This window comes from Acanthochromis polyacanthus, chromosome 6 (assembly GCF_021347895.1).
Source record: "Acanthochromis polyacanthus isolate Apoly-LR-REF ecotype Palm Island chromosome 6, KAUST_Apoly_ChrSc, whole genome shotgun sequence".
NCBI classification, from domain to species: Eukaryota; Metazoa; Chordata; class Actinopteri; family Pomacentridae; genus Acanthochromis; species Acanthochromis polyacanthus.
In genome coordinates this window covers 12,041,510-12,060,032 of record NC_067118.1, presented here as the reverse complement: position 1 = coordinate 12,060,032, position 18,523 = coordinate 12,041,510, and the positions used below count along the sequence as shown (strand labels likewise).

At 40.2% G+C, this 18,523-nt stretch overlaps 1 protein-coding gene across 3 annotated transcripts in view; it reads right to left on the bottom strand.

Annotated features, from left to right (window-relative positions):
• Positions 1-17,559, bottom strand: part of LOC110971246 (rho guanine nucleotide exchange factor 10-like protein) — a 133,006-nt gene extending 115,447 nt beyond the window's left edge. Inside the window, exons 1-4 of one of the 3 annotated variants that reach the window (XM_051949346.1) lie at positions 17,195-17,559; positions 10,782-10,840; positions 8,470-8,742; positions 8,329-8,356 (exon numbers count right to left, since the gene is read on the bottom strand). In XM_051949346.1, coding sequence (XP_051805306.1) covers positions 8,329-8,356; positions 8,470-8,742; positions 10,782-10,818 — 338 coding nt within the window. In that variant the 5' untranslated portion in view covers positions 10,819-10,840; positions 17,195-17,559. Of the gene's footprint in view, positions 1-925; positions 2,738-8,328; positions 8,357-8,469; positions 8,743-10,781; positions 10,841-17,194 lie in introns of those variants that run through there. The other 2 variants (XM_051949344.1, XM_051949345.1) reach the window with 2 other exon arrangements.
• Positions 17,560-18,523: the final 964 nt, after the last annotated feature.

The following is an 18,523-nucleotide window of genomic DNA, read 5'->3' as shown; positions in this document are numbered from 1 at the left end:
TACACAGCATTGACTGTTAGTGTTCTCTGAGTGGTAATTTGAGATCACATGACTCAGATCAACCAGGAAGAATGAAGCTGGAAGCTTAGTCTTCTCCATGTGGTCAGCTAGAAAGCTCCTCTTTCTTTTCTTTTCTCGTTTGTGCCTTGGAAACGCATTGCTTGTAAGTTCATTCATTCTTCCATGTTTTGAGTAGATAATTTGAAATACATATGTTGAGTTAAAACAACAAGTTGGTGACTATTTCATCTGCTAAGCCTGTTGAGGTTAAAAATGCTAGTTAAAAATAGTAAGCAAAGCTGAATGTAGCTTCTTGTCAAGACATGTACATAAGCAACGTAAATTCATTCATGCTGTCTATGTTTGTGACTAAGAGCTCTGTAAATTTGTGTTTGTTGCAGTTTTACATAAAGAATGGAAAGAAGAGAAACTGTCTGGGACTTTCTCTGAATCCTGCCTGTTAGCTATCTGTCAGCGGTGCGTAGATGGTACGTATATCAGGGACAGAATAATTATAAAGCGTCCTTCAGGGTCTGTACTGGTTGTGTTGTGGACAAATGTGATTTTTTTTATTCATCAAAATACATACTCCTCTTTGTTTTGAGTTATAAGGGGCTGAGAATCTATGAGGGAACTGTGCTGATTTTAATTTATCGTGGTCTGAATCCGAGAGGTGTGTTTCCTGTAGTAAGCAAATATCTGCTTTTAGGTCATTTAGGTGATTAAATATTTTAGTTCTTTTTGTCTGGGAGCCAATACCTCTGATGTTCCATGTTAGAAATGATACTGATGTCATATTGAGAGATTTAATAACTGTAGTTGAGTGATATGAGTGATGATTCTATGTGTGTGTGTGTGTGTGTGTGTGTGTGTGTGTGTGTGTGTGTGTGTGTGTGTGTGTGTGTGTGTGTGTGTGTGTGTGTACCGACTGTCTGGACTGTTGCATGATGTGCCCAGCAGGACCTGTAATGTAGAGCAGAGCAGAGCAGACAACACAAGCAACAAAACACAAGGGGGGGGCACACAAACAGCCGCAAAACAAGTAACAACAATAAAAGCAACAGCATACAATGCCATTACAAGAGTGGGTGCAGAGACTAGCATGTAAAATTTATGATAGTCTAAGTTTTATATCTATATACACCACAAGAGAGATAGAGAGAAAGATAGAGGAAGAGAGAGAAAGAGAGAGGGGGGGGCTTATGTATGCAATGTAAAAAGAAGTGTGTCCGTGTGTGAGTGGAGGGGAGGTTTAGAAAACCAGGGGCTGATGTCCTTATCCTTAAACAACTGACCATCGATGTATAGTTTATCCACCGAGAGGGCTGCTCTCTTACCTTCGCTGATTTTCTGTCTGCGAATGGAAAGCAGGATTTTCCGTCTGCGGACGATCTCTGGGGGGTACTGGTCATTCAGCCCGTAGTCCATCCCTCTCAGCTGCCTGCCCTGATGCTGCACCAGTTGCTTTTGCTTGAAATGTTCAAATTTGGCGACGATGGGCCGGGGTCGGGTGGAGTGGGCTTGCCTCTGTCCGATGCGGTGAACTCAATGGAAGGTGATGTTGTTGACAGTGTCTGGGGGTAGTTTGAGCTGTCTAACCATAAAGTCTTTGATTAATATTTCGGGTGCATCTGTGGGTGACTCTGGGATTCCGGAAAAGACCAGGTTGTCTCTCATGCTGCGAGACTGTAGGTCCAGGATGTTTGCCTTCATGAGCTTATTTTCGGCCATTACCGTTGCGAGTTCTGATTTTACTGAGGTGAGTTCGGAGGCCATGATGGAGACATGACAGAGTTCTGCAGAGCCTCATTTTCCTGGGTGATTTTTTCGATTTGGCTCCGGGTGAATTCCAAGCTGTGGCGGAGCTGCTGGAATTCCCGGTGGAGAACCTCGATTAGGGCGACTCTGGCATCTAGGGTGGTGACTTTCTGATCAATCGAGAGAAGAATATCACTTACATCAGAACAGCAACGAGTTTGTGGTGTTATGACTGGAGATGAATCGGTTGATGGAGCGGATGAGTCCTGGGAGTGCGTTTTTTTTATTTTTGGGAGCGACCCATGGTACAGAATCTGCTGTACTGGTCCTGTATGAAGTCCTCCAGCTGGTCCAGGTTGGACATGCATTTCCGCGTGTGCGTAGAGGAGAGAATGAGCAGTAGTGGAGCGAATTGTACTGAAAGGAAAGATTAAGAGAGAGTAGAGGGGGTGAAAATAAAAGAGGGAATCGAAGACTTTGTTTGCGTCCGGTGTTTGGTCACGCTCAGTCTCGCGGGAGTTCGGTCATAGCGGCATTCGAGCCTTCTAAGGTTCACATTTTAAAGGTCTGTACTGAGCATAAATAAGATCTGTATAATATAGAACCATCAGTATTTGCCTCGCATGTGGGCAAATTATCATTAACAATCAAGCTGCTAGAAACAGAAGGAAAATGGATAGTGACAATCTATTCAAAACCTAACCACGTAACTGGTAATAAAAACCAAATGTTAAATAATGCAAGAATAAGTATGAAATACATCCCCAGGGGATAAACATCTGCAATTTATGCTCTTTTTTGCCATAGTTAACCACAAGCACGCTGTGAGGACATATTTGTAGCACCCATACGAATACGCACGATAGTGACAGATGCAGAAACATGTTTGCTGCAAGGAAAGTGAAATAGCTGCTCCTTAGGAAAGGTTAGTGTTGTGTATTATTTTAGTCCTATGGGTGAAACAAACAAAATGGCACCCCTGAAGTTTTGCCACCTTGGGTAGTACCAATATCTGGTCTGGCCCATGGACTGCTAGACTTGGCCATAACAGAGGCAATTGGTCTTTATGCTGGACTTTTTTAATGGTGGTCATTTAAAAGTCTCCTTCATAATTTGATGAGCTACCTGAATATGATAATGATATTATGACCATTAATAAAGATATTCTATTCTAATATATATATTAGAATACAATATCTATATAAACAACGGGAAATAAGATGACAGAGCTTGAGACACTCCCCAAAAAGTCTACCAGGAAAGCAGCCTCATGTTTTACATAGAAACATGGCTGAAAGACTGTATTACCAAGAATAACATCAGAATCAGCGGCTTCCAGACTATATTAATGGACCTCTAAGCCACTGCATTGAGGAAGAGGAGAGGTGGAGGACTTGCTCTGCTTGTGAATGACAGATGGTGTAACCCTGCACAGGTTACTATCAAAGAACAGATCGTAGCAGGGACATTGAACTGTTAGCAGTAAGTCTGAGACCATACCATCTGCCACAGGAGTTCACTGTGATCGTCGCAATTGTTGTGTACATTCTTCCTACTGCACACGCTGAAACTGCTTGTGACGTAGTTAAAGCAACTATCGTGACACTTGTAGTGAGATCCAGGTTTAAGTGACCAGAACATTCCACAGGAAGTCCCCTCCTCAGATAACAACAAACTCTCTCCTCTCAGAAAGCTTAAACAAACAAGACTAAGAGCCCAAAGTGCTTTTTTATGACCAGAGAGAGCCCTGTATCATCCCAGATGCGATTCAGAGACATCTGTACCATTCACCAGGACACCCCTGATTCATGTTTATGACGACCTCTGACATTGCTTAAGAGACTCCTTTTTGCAGGCTATCACTATTCCTGTATTGAATTGGGACATGTATGCTTTCATGTATTTTTAACTTCACATACAGACCCTTTTTGCAGAGGACTGCTAACAAAACTTTAAGTTTAATTACCATTTAAATGTTTGTGGTCCACACCGACAGAACTTTCACACCTTTCTTAAGGAACTGTTGTTTGCAACTCTGGAAAGTGCTTTGATGAACTAAATGTCCTCGCAGCTCGACCTCTGCTGCTCTCCCGGTCTGCCATCAGATAAGCAGGATCATAAATATTCTAATGACCTGCTTCTCACCTCTGAAAGGCTAGCAAAGACTTTCTCCTTTGTTCAGCCACAGAACTTCTAAAACTCATATTCAGAAATGTATTTTTGTTATTCTGTGTTTACAAAAGATATGGTGAGATGTCAACATGCATTTTGAACCAACCCCCGTTTTTCTAGCTGGTTTAGATCGAAAGTTATCAAACCTATTGTGTTGCTCATGAACAGTACATTTTGCTTCCACAGCTCAACATTGCCTCCTATTGACGTCGGAAGACCATGACATTATCGAGGTTCTCACGGTATTAACTATAAAAACTTTGCTTTATCCAGGTTTCAAAGAAGTGAAAACTGTTTTATTCTGCCTTGTATGAACGTATGTTACCATGTCTTCCCTGTGATACATATAATAACCATTAGAATGCACACGAACATATAAAATAGAAACTAGAACTCACATATTCTTAGACTAGCTTGTATAATCAGTTTATTTTATCTTTGATTGTTTAAATTATATTGTAAGGACCATGGAGGAGTAAACAGATCGTTCTTTTTGCGCGTTTTAATATTTTTAATCATTATTTGATCCGGTTTCATCTCTCCTCTCTGAGCCAAAGTGGGAGGCGCGCCTCAGCCGACAGCCCTCCGCCCCTTCTCAGAGAAAATCTTTAAAACCAGCCATTTTACGTTGCTCATTCTTCTTCTTACTAACTCTTTTAACTAGAACCTACGTCCGAGCGATTCTTCAGTTTTTTTCTTTGCGCCTTCACTTTTCTTTTGTTCTCTTTATTCTAAGCTCATCCTGGTGACCGAGCGGGCCTCTGTTAACCACGACTCTTAATCAATTTTTCCTTTTAATCAAAGAATAGATATCTTCGCTCACTACTTAAACAAATCAAGTCCATTTTTGTTTGACGACAATTATTTTTAATCAAGAATTATTTCGATTCCGTTTCACGGCTCCGACAGTTTTTTTTAGAGGCTTCTTTACCTATCTACTCTACAGCCAAAATTACCGGCACAGATAGACAAGAGCCTGCGGTTTTGTTTTGTTTATCAAGCTATTTTTCCGTCAAGTCAACCCCAGAGAAAGACGAACGATTCCTGCGTGCTCGCCACCATCTGCTGAGATCCAACCAGCTGGCCCGAACCGAACCAGAGGCGCTCAAAAGCATCAGCAGACAGGACGCCAAGACGTTGCCATAGCGACAGACTTCACGGCCGGAGAATCTGCCGACCTGTAGAGTCGGTCCGTTCAAGACGCAACGCAGTCCCAGTCGGAACCTCTGAGCGACCCATTCTCCGACAAAGTAAGCCAGCAAACACATTGGTGTGATCTGAATTATTGGGTTGACGTCTCAAAATAGCTTGAAATCTTCCTTAAATAGCTTCCAAAGTCCTCTTTTAATAACTCCGTTTAGTCACTTATCAGTCGTTCATTTTCCAAATTATTAATCATCTCGTCATACCGTCAGCGGTCTGATTACTCAGTCCATAATCCTAGTTAGAAATGCAAATCTGAAAAATTAACACACACACACACACACACACACACACACACACACACACACACACACACACACACACACACACACACACACACACACACACATCTATAATCACCTACACCCACACACACACACCTATTATACTTATTACTGTATTAATCACTGTTTTGTTATTAGTTTTAGTCAATAAATATCTTTCATTTAAACCACAATAACAGTCTCTTTTGCGTTTATATGTGTTGACTGGGGTCAATGTTTTTCGAGGATTCTCGACATTCAGATATTAGACTGACTAACTAATCAAAATTTTTCAATCCATTAATAATATTTTTATTAAGATTGATTAATAATTTCCCGGTAGATTAAACTCCGGGTGGTGCCCCGATTAATAAAACTACAATCAACGAGTACATACTTATTAAATTAACGTTTAATAAGGCAATATCGCTACACACTACAAGCCAAACACCCAGAGATGGATGGAAGATGGAAATGCATACAAAGCCTCTGCACTGGTGCCTTATAGTGGATCAGACTACAATCTGGTACACCTCTCTCCTTCCTACACTTCAGTTGCCAAGTGACTACTTTTCACCACCAGGATGGTGAAAAGCTGGTCCCGGGAAGCACAGGAATCCCTTCAAGACTGCCTGGACCTCACAAACTGGAATGTTTTCTGGGGGTCATATGGGGATGACACTGAATGACTCACAAACTGCATCTCTGAACACATCAGGCTCTGTGCAGATGCCAACATCCCCAGCAGGGAGATTCAATGCTTCCCCAACGACAGACCTTGGGTCACCAGCAGCCTAAAAGCCCTGCTAAACCAGAAGAAAATGCCTTTCGGGGAGGGTGACAGGGACAAAGTAAAGGCACTGCAAAAAGAACTTAAGAGGAAGGTTGAGGAGGGGAAAGAAGCCTACAAGTATAAACTGGAACATCAGCTGAGGCAAGATGGTGTGAACCATGCATGGTCCGCAATGAGGAAGATCACTGGCTTTGAGCGGAAGTGTGGACCACTGCCGGATGGAGACCAGGACCTGGCTGATGGCATGAATGTCTTCTGTAGTAGATTCGACATCACCCTATCTTCTCAGCTCCCTATAGTGCTCACTCTCCCGTCCTCCAGCTCGACCATCTCCTCACACCCTCCTCCTCCAACCCAAACTTCTACCTCCATTCTCTCAAGCTTACCCCTCTCACATCCCCCATCAGCTCTGGTGCTCTCTGTCAGTTTAGTCCCACCTTCCCTCACTCCTCCCTCTCTGACTCAATCTCACTTCCCTTCTCCCAGCTCGTCCACCATCTCATCCTTAACAATCCAACCATTTCAGGTGAAAAGGGAACTGGACAGATTGAAACAGGGCAAAGCAGCTGGTCCTGATGGTATCAGTCCCAGACTACTGAAGACCTGCTCCACTCAGCTGTGTGACATCCTCACCTACCTGTTCAACCTCAGCCTGAATCTACAGAAGATCCCCACACTGTGGAAACAACCTGCATAGTTCCTGTCCCCAAGAGGAGACACCATACTGACTCCTGTGACTACAGGCCTGTTGGTCTCACTTCTCATATCATGAAGACACTTGAGACACTGGTCCTTTCCCATCTAAGACCCAGGGTGAGGACAAACACAGATCCCCTGCAGTTTGCCTATCAGTCTAGCATTTGTATGGACGATGTCCTCATCTGCATGCTGCGGAGGACGTACAGACATCTGGATATTGTAGAGGCGACTGTGAGGATTATGTTTTTTTATTTTTCAAGTGCCTTCACTAGTATCAAGCTGGCACTGCTTGGTGAGAAGATGAAGATGATGCAGGCGGAGTCAGCACTGGTCTCTTGGTTCATGGACTATTTGACCTGCAGTCCACTGTATGTTTGACTGCAGAACTATGTATCCAACAAAATCCTCTGTAGTACAGGGTCCCCACAAAGAACTGTCCTTTCCTCTTTTCTCTTCACACTATAGACGTCTGACTTCTGGTATAACTCAGACAGCTGCTTTCTTCAGAAATATTCTGATGACACTGCGGTCGTCAGCTGTATCAGAGGAGGATGTGAGGAGTACAGGGACATGATTAGGGAGTTTATTGGCTGGTAAAACCTCAACCACCTTATACTGAACACTTCTAAAATCAAGGAAATGGTGATTGAGTTCAGGAGGAAGAAGTCCACACCAGAACCGGTCACCATTCTCGGCACAAAGAAGAAGATCTCCAACTATAGGTACCTGGCAGTGCAGCTGCACAACAAGCTGGTCTGATCCAGACACATGGAAGCAGTGTACAAGAAGGGCCAAAGCAGACTGTACTTCTGCAAGGGTAAAAGTCTTTTGACATCAGCAGGCCTCTTCTATGTATATTTTACCAGACTGTGGTGGCCAGTGCTTTATTCTTTCTGGTTGTGTGTTGGAGAGATGGAGCTCGCTGCAGGGACAGAAACTGACTGAAAAAGCTGATTAAGAAGACAAGCTTCATAACTGGTCTTGAGCTGGAATCAGTACAACAGGTGGCTGGAGTGAGAATGCTAAGGAAACTGAACTCTATTATGAACAATGCTTCTGACGCACTACACAATCTGGAGGTGTTTTGGGGATTCATCTCCCCTCAGTGCAGGTCTGAGCACTGCAGGAAGTCATTCCTAACAGTTGCAATCATGTCTTTCAATTCACAGTAATTAACATTAATATTCTAACTTCACAGTTATATGCTGTGCATATGTTTTAACGTCTGTAATTTTCTAACTTATATGCAATGTATATGTTCATAATGATGAATATTAGTGCTGGTGTTCTGTCGGGTTTGTGGGTTGTCTGTGTGTTAACATGCTACTGATACAAGTTATTTCCTGTAAAGGATTACTAAAGTATTATTCTATTCTAGTCTATTCCATTCTATTTTATTTTATTTTATTACATTCTATAATCAATTCTGTCATAACTTACCCCTCTGGTGGCTCTCTGAGGTCCATATCTGTCAAAAAAGATTAAAAAAAACGTTACAAAGCAATCTTGAAGCTAAAAAAAAAAAAAAAAACTCCATTTGATATTATGAATCTACAGCACTCATGTACATGCTGAATCCACCTGAGCAGTAGCAGTGGTCCAGTAGAGAATTTTGGTCCTTCTGGCCTATACTGGTTGTTCCATTCATGCCCTGCCTTCTTGTCTCTTGGGTTGTGTTTGCTATGGCATAAATGTTTGACATTACTGCGTCTGTGGTCACGTCGCTCCTCACTGGAGAACAAGCATTAATTTCAGGAGCTCTAATGTCATCACTGTCATTAAACTGAAAGGTCTCCCCCTGCTCATCTTCATCCTCATCATCTTCTCTGTTTGATGCCACATTAGATATAGACACTGAGGAAAGAAAAAGATGTTTTAGAATAACAGTTAAATGTCATTTTCCCAACTTACCAGTTACACAAAGAGAGCATTTTATTTTTTTTAAATGGTTGTTGACCCATCAAGGTAATCCATTTTGATCCTATGAAACTGTTTCTCGGCAGAAAAATCCCACTATCCTAACAGATCTATGTTTTAGGTGTCATTGTATTCTGCTGATGTCATCCTAATTCCCGATGCAGTTATAATACAAAAATACACAAAAATGCCTATGTGGGACATTAATATTTTAAAAAATATTCGCACATTTAAAAAAAACACAAAACTTTGTTATATTTGGATAACCATGTTACAACTGCAGAACCGTTTCTATTTGAGATATGCTATTTAGCAATACATTTGTTTTAGTTATTGTCACACCTGCTCCATTAATTAAGAATGTTCAACAAAAATAATTTTCTTTTATATGGGTGACCAAATATTTAATCTTAAAAAGTATTCTGTAAGTTTTATGTTGCATTATTGTGACATGCAACTAAATGTGGTCCAGAAAATATCACTAGAAGACTTTTGCGTCATCAGTGTTGGAAATGTGCACTCAAAGGATTTTTTTTTTCAGAATTCACACATAATAGACTATTTCATCTGCTTGTCCAAAATTGTGGGTTGATGGGCACTTTTTTATTTTTGTTTTTAATGTCTTGGACTATTTGATCGAGCAAAAATTGTTCTAATAATCTGATGATTTGAGATAGAATGACCTAATAGTTTCAGGTGTAAGGAGAAAATCCACATAAACATGTTAGAAATGATGGATGGGCTGATCAGGCAGGGCTGAGATGATAATCCTGTTAAGATATGAAGACATCTTTGCAGTAAGAAAAAAGTACTACTTCTTAGCCACTGTGTAAAAAGTAACAAAAGCTCGGCTCGTGTGTCAACTGTAACAAAATAATTTGGAAAAACTGCCTTTTTGTCTCTCCATCAGGCCTCAGAGTCACCACTCACACATTCAATTTACCAGCTGCATGTTCTCCCTGTGCATGCGTGGGTTTTCTCCAGGAACTCTGGCTTCCTCCCACAGTCCAAAAATATACTGAGATTAATTGATTACTCTAAATTTTCCGCAGGTGTGAATGTAAGAGTGATTGTTTGTCTGTATAGGCATGTCTCCAGTCTGCGACAGACACTATAAAGCATCAGCGGGTAGAATAAACTATGAAAATACCAGACTAAAACTCATATTTATTGCAAGATAATACAATATGTTGATGATGTTGACCAGTGCCTAACCAGGCAGCACAGGAAACAGCATCCACTGAAACAGTGGATTAGACACTTAAAAGCAGTTAGTAGGAGAGATTACACTTTAATCACATGGGTAACTCTTCACCTGTCTGTCCTTATTTGCACCACAGCTTAAACATAGACACTCAAGCAACAACAACAACGCTGAACTTTAAATTGGGCCAGGCGGTCACTTACATTAAGGCTCCTCGGAGCCCTGAAATCAGGCCATAAAAAATGGGTTCTACTCAGGGATAAAATGTTAGTGATTGAAAGTACTGTTGAGAATATAAGCATAGCGCTCACACTTCCTTCAGTTCACCTCACACTATATTTGCAATGCTTTGCTCCAATGGGAAGCATCCACAGGTCACTGTGCCACTTCTCCTGGCTGCTGCCTCTCAACTGTGTCTGTGTCTGATAGGTAGATTTGCGTCAAAGCTGTCTCAGAAACAGATGGCCTTCACAGGCTTGCTCCTTCTTACACAACAGATGGTAACTAGGGTAGTATGCCCTCACTGCTGATCAAACAGCGGGGGATTAGTTAGTCAGGCTTCACCTGGAGGCAATCTGGTGACCCTGGGTTGAGACTAGTTGAGTTTATACTTAACTTTTTTTTGGATAAGGTACAATTTGCTTCTTGTTGCAGGATGTCAACGAACTGATATTATTTTAAGTTTTGTTGAAAAGGTAAAAAATGCAGCACAATTTAAAGCATGAATTTAAACACTAATATTTAATATCATTATGATGCCTGAATGACTCACTCATGGGCTGACAGAAAAATGGAGAGGAAGAGGTCATACTGGATCTCTCATATCGGCTCCTATGGGGAAAAGAAAACAAATTATCTCATTATGAAGATTAACAGTTGACACTTGGTAAATCAGTTTTGAAAGCATGCAGCATGTTAATATTTGCAGTCTCAGCAGAGCTTATTTAGATTTATTAATAAAATGGAAGAGGATAAACTATAGTTAAATTAGGTCATCACAGGTAATATTTTACATCAGTTTCAGCCAAATATTGCACACTACAGCCAATTAACTACTCTTAGTTTTACACATTTCAGACAGCTAGCACTTAAAGCCTAAGTAATTGCTCTGTGTTTCTAGACAATAGTGTTATGAGAGCAATGCTTGAAACACTTGAAATGTGTTCATGTATTTTAGAACAAATATTCAAGTTTTGAAATTAGTGTTCAACTAAAACTGTTGAATCTATAAGAGAAATTTGAATTCCAAATAATGTCTGAAAAGTAGCATTCAAAACCAGAATTCAAATTACACACCACACATCATATTTAAATAAGTACACAGATGGCAGATGTGAAAGAAATAGCGCTAATATGCTACAATACAATAAGATGTATTACAACAGAATTGTAAAGTATGTCTTAACTCATATTACTTACACAAATACATACAGTGGCAAACAGCTACGATTAGCTTCTCTTGACGCACTGAGCCCTTCTCTATCTACCTTTACATTTAATATGTATACCGTTATTGCAGTACATTCACTCTGTTTCCCCCTGTGCTATTTCTCCGAGTGTCCCTGGTCCCAGAGCTGGATGCTTCAGATCTGCGGTCGATGTTCCACCAACCGGTCTAGTCTCCATCATGTCCACTGTGGGATGCTGCTGCTAACCTTCTTCCAGCCCTCTGCTTCCAACTCCCCTTTTTCCACCAGTCAACTCTGTATCGCCTTCACTATACTTGTTATGCTAACTTACATACTGTTTGAATTTTACTGCTAGCTATATATGGAGTATGTTTTATGTCAGAGCCATACATCATAAGAGTAAACTATGAGTCAGTTTTCAATGTTAGCTTATACTTTGTCCGTGTCACATATCCTGTCATGCATGTATCCAAATGTGTGTTGTGTTTTCCTTGCTTTCCCACCCCTCCCTCTTCTCCCATCCCTCCCCCTTTCCCTCCTCTGTCCCTCTCAACCCGCCCGGCCAGCAGGCAGATGTGTCCCCCCTATATAGAGCCGGGTTCTGCTCGAGGTTTCTTCCCTGTTAAAAGGGTGTTTTCCTTGCCACTGTCGCCTTTGGGCTTGCTCTGGGGGTCAGGCATATGGGTTCTGTAAAGCGTCTTGAGACGATTTGACTGTAATTGACGCTATATAAATAAAATTGAATTGAATTGAATTGATGAAGAACAGTAAATTAGGCAACTTGTGTTTATCCATGTTGATAACTGGCTAAAGGTGCATTTTGTCATTTTTTGCCAGGGGCAACATGAGCACGTTAAATTATTTTACAGCAAATCCAGACTTGTTATTTCCCATGCTGTTATTCAACTAGATGACATGCCACTAAAATATGAGACTGTAGTTTCTAAACTCTCAAAACTAGGTAGCAGCAAGTTAAATCATGTTTTGTTCAGATGTTAAAGTGCTTATTAACCGCAATCTAGACCTTGTCTTACCAACACAAAGTTAATACTGTCTTTTTAATAATGGAACTCATGTTAAGTAGCACATGGAGATGTTTATATTCAGATAAAAGACTCGGAAGAATAACTGTTTGTGCCAAGTTGAATGAACACAAAACAGATGAATTATTCAGCAGGCCATCAGGAAAAGCCTCTATTCTGAAGAGGATTCCATGGGCTGAGCAGTTGAATGGACAATAGCACAGAGAGAGAGGGAGCTCAGCTTACAGCTGTGATGAGAACACCTCTGGATTGTCCAGACGAAGTTATCTATTTACTCCCACTGTGGGAGTTTAAACATAAAGCCAAACATGTAAACAAGACGGAGGCACATTCCTGCATGATTCACTCAAAGATGATTTCTTCTCTTGTGTCAGATGACCAGTTATAGCTGCATTAGGATTAGGCCTAAGAAGAATAATGTCACTTCATCATTTGTTCAGTTAGTCTGTCTGTCAGGTCAGTATAATATGTCAACAACTACTGGTGAGATGGAACAGAGAGTTCTAAAGCATGGCACTTCCAGGACTAGTCTTAATGATTTTGGAACCATTTGGCCTGTTGTGTAGAATCACAATCAGTTTCTCCTTGCCCAGTGTTCTGGTGTAGAGGAAACTACTCTGCCGCTGTTGACTGGAATTCATTACAATAGTTTGGGGGTATTTATGGTCCCTCAGGGATGATCTTTCCTGTACTTTGGTTCATGACAAAATATGTGCTAAACATTCCTATTGGCTTCAACCATAATTGTTTAATTGCAAATGTTAGTATTCTGACAGACCTGATGATATACATTAAGTTCTACAAATGAGGATGACGCTATTACGGATGGTATCATTGGAATTTTAGTGATATAGATACTGAAATAATACCAGTACTGCTTATCAATAATGGTAGTTACCGATACTTTTATTGATAAGTATCTCTAAAATTTAGTGCTGAAAAAAACCACACCAATAAAAGCTTTGAAAATAAAAAATATATTTTTGCCACAAACTGGGGCACTCAGTGACTTTTCTTTGGCACTGGCTGGCCATTCAAATTCTGTTGACAAACAATTTCCACAAACTGACAATGCCTGAAGGTTTCTCTCCTTCTGAGTGGCTCATCATGTCGCTGCTTCTTAGACTAACTCTACTTTCGCAAACTAAGTGAACTGCATAATTTGGGGTAAATATACAAAAATCCTTGTTCTTGAGCTTCTCTACAGCTAACAGAAATGGTTAACAAAGAAAATGCAACCAGAACATTGCAGAGGAGAACTTAAGACTTACTCTCCTATATTATTTAGCTCACTAATCAACAGTTTTTGTTCAAGAAGTGTTCCTCTGCTCTGGAGAAAACTCTTTCTGATGGTGTTGAGGAGGTCTGAAGGCTACTTCACATTTTACTTAGCATACTTACACAAAGTTATCTAGCATACATAAGCCATTTCAACTTCACTGTCATGAAGGGCTCGAAGTCTTTCATGATAAACTTGGCAACATTCTTGTGTCATTCTGCCTTGTTTGGCAACAGTAAATGGGCTGGAGATGGATGTCTGATCTCCTTCTGTTGAAAACAAAGCAGAGGCCGCTGCTTGACTGACGTTGTCTGCGGGATTACTAAGATTAACATAACGTTACATTACAGAAGTGCCTAAATCTATAACAACTGTGACATAGCAAATACCTAATTATATAAACTTATTTGTGTAAAATGAACTAGTGTTGTTACATGAACTTTTTAGTTTTGCTACTTCCTTTAGTATCTCCATCGGAACCAGTGGGGTTCAGAGACTCCACTACGTTAGCATTAGCTGTTTTACTAAAGCTATCAAACACGCTGCACTGTTATAAATTTATGGAGTGTTGAACTTATGAGGGTTTCATGAGGTTTCTGGTGTTATCTTCTTTACACACAACTACCCTTAGACACAAATTGCATGTTGCTGCACTGTTGATAAATCTAGAAAAATGAGTCCAAACTTCCACTTTAACCGTACTAAATACAGACAAAATCATGTACTGGTACCAATTAATGCTGGTACCTGGTACCCATCCTTAGTCGCTGCTGTCATCTAATTTTAACATTATCGCTTAGCTAAAAGTAAAACTTAGGTCGTAGACTGTATTTAAAAGACAGACATAGCTTCCGGGTGTGAAATGTAAAGCCAATGCTTAAGTACCGTAAACTTGCATTCTTTCTGCCTGCTAGCAGGGGCCAACTCCATTGGTTGCAAAAAAATAAAAAATTTGGTTGTATAGAAGCGCAGTGTTTCCCCTCCTATATGACCGATGAGGCGGGTCGCCTCGCTGGTATAGCCCACCGCCTCATTACAATTTTGCCAACATTGCCACCTCACTGGTCTGCACCAAAAAAAAAAAAGTAATGCTAAATATTAGAAAGCACTGACACATAAGTCCGGTATATTCGCCGCTGAAATCAACAAGTCAGAATGGTAGCCTTTTCTCGCTGTTGTTGAAGACAGCAAGGCACATCCCCGTTGGTCGGTAACACTCAGTTCTCGTATGACATCCCGCGAGTTCGTGTTTCAAATGTCGATCGTTCCGAATGGCGAACAACGAGCATGGCGGACAAGAAGCGGCAGCGCTCCATCGTTTCGTTTTTCGGGGCTAAAAGCAGGTGTGTATCACAGACATATGTCAAATTAAGTATCAAAATTATCGCATGTCATCAAAATAAAGTGAGCAACGCAGTGTAGGCATCGATCTCGCTTCCGTTACGGAGTTTGCTTACTGTTTTGTTGTCCGCGGCGATACGAATTGACAGTGACTGCAAAAATGGCTCCCGTTAAAACATTTAGGCACGACAAAACCCGTTCTCATGAACGAGACAAATGATTTCAACGGAATATAAAGTTCCTACTTTCTTTTGATAAAATGATTTATAGAGTGCCCGAAATTATATCATTCAATGGCAAAACAAATTCTGTGTTCAAATTCTAGTTCTGTGTTCAAAAAGGTAACAGTTTTGAAAACAGAACTAACTCCTTCAGAAAACCAGTTGTTAACCCAGAGCTGAAGTTTTCGTTCACATTTTTAAGTAAAATGAAGGTCATGACATAACCTTTTTATTATAAATAAAAATGAAGTGGGAATTTGGTACCTAACATGTAGTTGTTTTTAGAAAAAAGTAAAAGTCACCACTTGATTCCAGATTCAAGTCCTTTGTCATCTTTTTCAAATTTGTAATAAGAACTGATGTGGCATTTTGGAATGGCTTGTGGAAATCTGACCAGAATATAATAGACTGGACTAGTTGACATGTTTTGATCGCAAGGACAAGTGGGTTTATATTTGTCATATTTTCTCCCTATCACTAATTTTTAGAAAAGAAACATGAAAATTTTTTAATTTAGTTTTTGGAAATGGCTACAAATACAACAAAATGTGCTCCAAATTGTGCCAGAATGCCCCATTTTGCATCTTGATTTTCAAAATTTTTCCAGGGGGGCATGCCCCCGGACCCCACTACTCGCTTCGCGCCTCCGCCGCAACCCACCACCTCGCAGCCATTTCAACCCAGGAGAAACACTGGAAGCGTATAAGAAAGATAAGAAGAAGAAAAAAAGGAAGCGTATAAGAAAATTATCTCACTAGATTTCTTAACTCAGTAAACATTTCCCAAATGAGTTCAGGGTCTCAATCTCTAGTTTTATTGTCTCTTTCAATACAGCATGGTGTTCATTTAGAAAATTATGGTACCATTTATGAGGAAAAAATACAATAAAGCTAGGTATGTTTTGTGTGGCAACCTTGTAAAATTGATTGTATGGACATGCATAGTGCCCTATGGTTTTCAGTCAGATCCACTACTTGTGTCTGATTGCAGTATTTGAGATAACTTATAAGTACGTTGTTACTTATGACAATACTTATGTAATCTCTGTTAAACAGTAAAGTACGACTTAGACTGCTTTATAAACTCTAAACTCTAAGCAGAGTCTGACAAACACAAGAAACACTCAGCCGTATTCACAGCAACTCTTAACCTGCTTACAAATCATGGATGTCACTCTGAGTAGGTTACCTACAGTTTCTCAATTGCTCTTGTTGGAACTGCAGCAACGCTGACCATTTACAAGGCATGAAATGGTGAAGAGACACACCTCAACATATACCTGTAGCGAGCCATTTCATTGTGAACAGAACTGTTCCTATTTTTTTAGTCGGCCTGCAACTGATGATTGCTGATTGATTAATCTTGCAATAATTTTCCTGTTTGGTTTATAAAATATCAAAAATTAGCAAGACACTTATCTAAGAGTTCACAGTGACAGACTTGTGACAGTCTTAAGTGTCTTTATAAAAATAATGTTCAAATTCAACATAAAAGCAGAAAAAGGTCAGATGAACCCATCAGTTATTTTGATATTCATTCCAGAAAAAATGAGTGACATTATTCAAATATCAGCTTCCTTTTAATGCACAGAACAATTAATCAACTAATCACTGAAGCTCTAAAATGCAGTAGATCATGCAGAATACTAATGTAGCTATACATACTGTGTGGATATTATTTCCCTCTTTTTATACAATAAATATCTATTAGATCTTCATTTATTCAACTATGATTATGTTAATGCAGCAGATTGCAGTCAGCTTGAGAAACACCTCCTGGGAGCAAAATACAGGCTGACAGTTCCAACACAGAACTATGTTAAGATCTTTCTTCCCAGTTGATATAGTCAGTGGTTCACATGTGAACCTCCAGAGATTCCTGAGCAGACTCACCGTGGAGCTTCCTGACCCAAAAGTCTCCGCGCTCAGGAGGTCATCACCAGGCTCATGAAGAGGCCAGCACAGACTTCAAGCAGAAACTCTGCAGTTTCCCTCTGTGACCAGAACCCTCCTGAGATGTACGAGTGGAAACCTGGAGGCTCTGGTAGTTCCTCCTCCCAGTACCGAACCAGGCTCACCATAGTCCACCACCGGCCCGTCACTACTCGCTCTCCGTTAGTGTGACTTCGGTCAACCACAGGCTTCTCCTTGAAACTCTTGTTTTCGTGGTTGTTACCCGGGTTTCCCTCTCTCCTCCCTCTTCCTCCCTCTTCCTCCGTGTCCCTCTCTCTCAGCAAACAGCAGCGGGACCTTCGGTTTATACTCCTTCATCGGCCGCCGGCGACTCTGGGCGGAGATTAAACGTCACATTCTTCAAAGCAGAATGTGTCGGTTTGTAGACAAGAATGACCCTTGTTAATGGAATGACTGTACTGTTCTGTAAGTATCTGCATTACAGCACGTGTAAACAGGACAGGTATGTAAACAAAAGCATTATAGATCAGTCACTGTTCATTCTAGTCTACTGTCACCATAACCTCCAGTATTCAGGTAGTTACAGCTGTCATTGTTACATTTAGCTTTTCTTAAACAAACAGAAAGAAAAGATAGAACAAATTCAGTATTTTTGTAAGTCAAGAAATGTAGCCTGGTTTTAAGGACTTACAGCAACAGTCGGACTGTTTCTATAAAGTGTCAGTGCTAATGAAATGAATTCCTCCCTGATATGTTGGCCTTATTAAAATAAAAGCCCCGCTTGTAGATAAGACTTTCATTAAAGATTAAGTTTTAATTAATTAAATTAATAAATAAATAATTTAATTAATTATTTTAAATAATAATCATTTAAATTAATAAATGAAAAGAAATAAAGGAATTTTCGAAATGGAAACGTCTGACAAAGCTAAAATTATACAATAAAATTCAGCTGTAGTGAAAACTAATATGAAAGGCTTCACTAGAGGGCGCTCTGTGATAAACTGTCTTTAAGGTTGTTACTGGAAGGTAAAGGGTACCAAAAATAACTAAGCACTGCTACAGTGTTGTAAGACAAACTGTTAATGTTGGAATATCACAGCTGTGTTTGAGGTTTAGTCTCATTCCAGAGACTGAATTGCACAGCTGCACAGTTAGACAATGAACAGATGTAAGTTCATGTTGAGTATCTACTTACTATCTACTAAATAAATCGGTAAAATAAATCTTTTAAAGTTTTCCACATTAGTCTGGACTGGGACATAGTTCTCATTGATAAGGGGCACAGGTAGAATCAGGTCAGTAAGG